This window comes from Sinocyclocheilus rhinocerous, unplaced genomic scaffold, assembly GCF_001515625.1.
Source record: "Sinocyclocheilus rhinocerous isolate Xijiao unplaced genomic scaffold, SAMN03320098_v1.1 scaffold97, whole genome shotgun sequence".
In the NCBI taxonomy this organism is placed as follows: Eukaryota; Metazoa; Chordata; class Actinopteri; order Cypriniformes; family Cyprinidae; genus Sinocyclocheilus; species Sinocyclocheilus rhinocerous.
This window is the reverse complement of record NW_015666183.1, coordinates 911,682-915,336: the sequence shown is the minus strand read 5'-3', so window position 1 is coordinate 915,336 and position 3,655 is coordinate 911,682. Positions and strand designations below refer to the sequence as shown.

Genomic DNA, 3,655 nt, shown 5'->3' with positions numbered 1-3,655 from the left:
TTTGAAATTTCTGAAATTTCTGTATTGCATTAGTTTTTAATATTTCTCAAGGGGATTTAATCATTTTTGACTGAGTTAAATCAGTTAAATCTCTTTTTTGGCTCAAATCATCCGTAAAAGAAAACCTGCCTAATAACTATGCACACCTTAATAAGGAGTTTTTTATTTCCAGCCTTCATGTACAATTATATATCACTTCTAAATGATGTTGTTAAGATGTGCTCCCTTTACACAGAGTGCGCGTGATAGCAAAATCGAAAGTGAACAGCGAGCGCTAATTCAAATGCGATTTCAATACCCCGCATATTGATAGCAGCTCCCTGATGTGTGAAAATTATGGGGTTAAAGAAAAAAAAATCTTTTGACTGAATCTTTCGGCCAAACCCCATTCCACAGCCATACCTGTCACACACCTAGTTTAAGAGAAGTGTAGGAGCACCTTCTAATCAATAATAAAAAATTCTGATCAAGAATTAGCCTTCCTAATACAAGCTGACATTTGACTCAAAGTGATTTCAGGGGCATTTTCTTTTTACCTTTGTAAATGCATTTTTCTAATTTGATTAAATGTAAAGATGGCATCTTACAACAATCACCGATTGAGCTGATTCTGACGTTAAGTTTGGGTTTTAGGGAGGAGCGAATGCGCACCGCTGTGAAGGGAAAGAAGTTGCGCAATACGAAACGCAGCTAGTTTTTAATAGCTTTACCTCATGTCTTCTTTTGTATAATCCTTAGAAGCCAAAATCGAAAAAATAAAATAAAATTAGCTTAATAAAACAGCCACAGGCCTAAAGTGTAAGCAGATGTTTGAATGTTCTCAATAGTTCTAATAGTTCTCTCTTCTATCATAATTAAACAGGGCTTTCATGTTGCACGTGCTGAAGCTCCTCCGTGTGGGCGCGATCTCGCTTCTGAATTGCGAATAGCAAAAATGCATCATAGACAAATGTTTGAAAAACAGCTGGCGACTCTGGTGAGATAGAATTTGCAAGATAATGTATATATAGCAATAATAAATGTATGTGTGTTTTATTAATTTCTCCAGTACCGATAGCAGAACCGTTAACGTCAGAGCTTATCGATACTTCGGTCTTTCATAATTTAGCCCCAGGACCGATTAAATACCGGGTTTCGGTACCCATCCCTACTCAGGATGTACCTCGCTGTAAGGGATGCGGCAGATATTCATCTCCTTCTTCCATTGCTGCATAAGAAGGCTGCGATACTCCTGGTTGAAAGGCCCAGCATAGGATAGAAATCCAGTGGCCAGCAAAACATCCCCCACCAAATCTTTGATTTGTCTCGCGAACTGAGCACTGCTCTCTGTCCAGCGAATCTAAGGCAGACATAAGCACATGCAGAGATCACCTTTTTGGATGTTTTCAAGGAGTGTCATTTTCAAGGCTTGCAGTCAAACATCTGTAGTGTAGCTCTCATTTAATCCAATCCAAATTCTGCAAGGAATTTTCAAACCTTTTCTCCACCAAGTCCATCTATAAGTGCCACAGCATTGGACATTTTCTTCTTGCATGCCTCAGCATCATCCAGCAGGTCTTGCTTCTCCTTCATGGCCGCATCATACATTGCCTGTGCAAAAATGTGCGTAAACATCCATCTGGGATTTTAAAACTTTGGAAATTCATATAAACTTAAATTTTTTGGTTGAAAACAAAATTAAAATTACAAATGCAAATACAAACATTAGTGCTAACTATATACTTAAAACTCATAAATTCATTCATTTATCTTCAATCAGAATTTAAAGTGCTGTTCTGCCCGTATCTGCAGAAGTCACATTTGAGATCTGGTAAAGAAAATGTATCACTATTTTTTTATTTTTATAAAATAGACCAGATTCTTGGTTATACAGTATATCACATATATATCACACCTGAGCCTCATCCAGCTCTCTCTGCTTCGAGTCCAGTTGTTCCTGAGCGCTTGATAGTTCGTCCTGTGCTACAGTCAAACGAGCTTCTTGAAGCTTTAAGTTAGCCTGTGATACACAAAGTATGGAAATAAATGTATTAAGAGGTATAACAAATTTTTAAAAAGAGATTTAATAGTTTTACTCAGTAAGCATGCATTAAAGGGGTCATATGATGCGATTTAAATTTTTCCTTTCTCCTTGGAGTGTTACAAGCTCTTGGTGCATAAAGAAGATCTGTAAAGTTGCAAAGACTAAAGTCTCAAATCAAATGCCTTGTTTATAATGGGTTTTATTGGTTTTGTCTCGTCTCGCCGGGACATGGCATCATATGGTAAGGGGCGTAACATTTCCGTGACACGCTTGAGGTATTCGGCCAATCACAATGCACTGGATAGCTGGCCAATCACAGCACACCTCTCTTTTTCAGACCGATGAGCTTTGTAAAAATCGGCGCGTTTCAGAAAGGCAGGGCATAGAGGAGAAACAATAATGTACAGTATGTGGAAAATAATGTTTTTTTTAACCTTAAACCGCATAAACACATTTCATTACACCAAATAATGTTCTTTTTAGCAGCATCATATGACCCCTTTAAAGTGATCAAAAGTGACAGTAAAGACACTTAAGATTGTTCTAAAAAAAAAACTTTCAAATAAATGTTATTCTTTTGAACTTTCTGTTCGGTGAGCATAAGAAGCATCTTTCAAAAACATTTAAAAAAAAAAAAAATCACTGATTTTTGAAAGGTAGCTGAGTTTTCAATTTTAGGTTAAATATTTCCTTTAAGCACATCCTACAAAAGGTTAGTGAGACATCATGACATCACCTTTAGGGGCAGCACTTCCTTATTGATGCCGAAGAATTCCACCATTGCTTCAGTCCAGGAACAGAGGCCTGCTACATTACCACAGGTCCTCTTAGCTGTTTCTAGGTTATAGTCTTCCATCGACAGATATGGAGTGAGCAGTTCAACCATCTCCTCTGTAATAGTGTCCTTTAAAGGATAACAAAAATGTCAAGAAAATGTGATGCTGTTGCATTGTTAAAACAGACTACAACAAAGAATTTCATTGGTAACCATGATGAATTCATTAATGACTAAAAATCGAATCACTTTAACCCAAAGAGACAGGCAAATCCAAAGGTCAAATAAAGTCAGATAGAGATTTAATCTCTGCTTTATTTTTGTCCTAGTGTCGATTCCACTGTGACTGTGCTAACTATCTGACTTTGACGGCTGCATATTCTGTGTCATACTGGCCTAAGGCTGCTCTAAACTTGGATCGTTACTTGGACACTATAATCCTGTTTACGTATTCTGAACAGGTGCATTCTCCCGCAACCACTGACCCACATCCCAAAGGGCACTCTGTCACTGATAGAGCGAATAGCAGAATGTCTAAATTAATAATGCACAATAAAAATATATGGGGGTTTCCACTTAAACAGATATGAAGTGTTCAAATGGCAGTCACAAACGATTCATGGAGCTCCATATAGATGGAACTAATAACTTGGAGAGATGAAGTGATACTATTAGTGTTACATGAGTGCAGTATGAGAACAGGGTTTTTTCATAATTAGTGCTCATCCTGAATATAATATAAACCCTGAAAAGTCTAAAATATGAAAAAATAGTTTTTTATAAAAAAAAGGTTGTTAAAAATGTATAAATATATAATAATAATAATATATAATAAAAATGTCCACGTTTTTTTTTTT

At 36.6% G+C, this 3,655-nt stretch overlaps 1 protein-coding gene across 1 annotated transcript in view; it reads right to left on the bottom strand.

The window, feature by feature from the left end:
• The window catches only part of LOC107732054 (dynein heavy chain 5, axonemal-like), a 70,745-nt gene that overhangs the window by 21,778 nt on the left and 45,312 nt on the right, over nt 1-3,655 (bottom strand). The window contains exons 60-63 of the mRNA XM_016543289.1: nt 2,760-2,927; nt 1,895-1,999; nt 1,477-1,590; nt 1,163-1,339 (exon numbers count right to left, since the gene is read on the bottom strand). Coding sequence (XP_016398775.1) covers nt 1,163-1,339; nt 1,477-1,590; nt 1,895-1,999; nt 2,760-2,927 — 564 coding nt within the window. The remainder of the gene's footprint in view (nt 1-1,162; nt 1,340-1,476; nt 1,591-1,894; nt 2,000-2,759; nt 2,928-3,655) is intronic.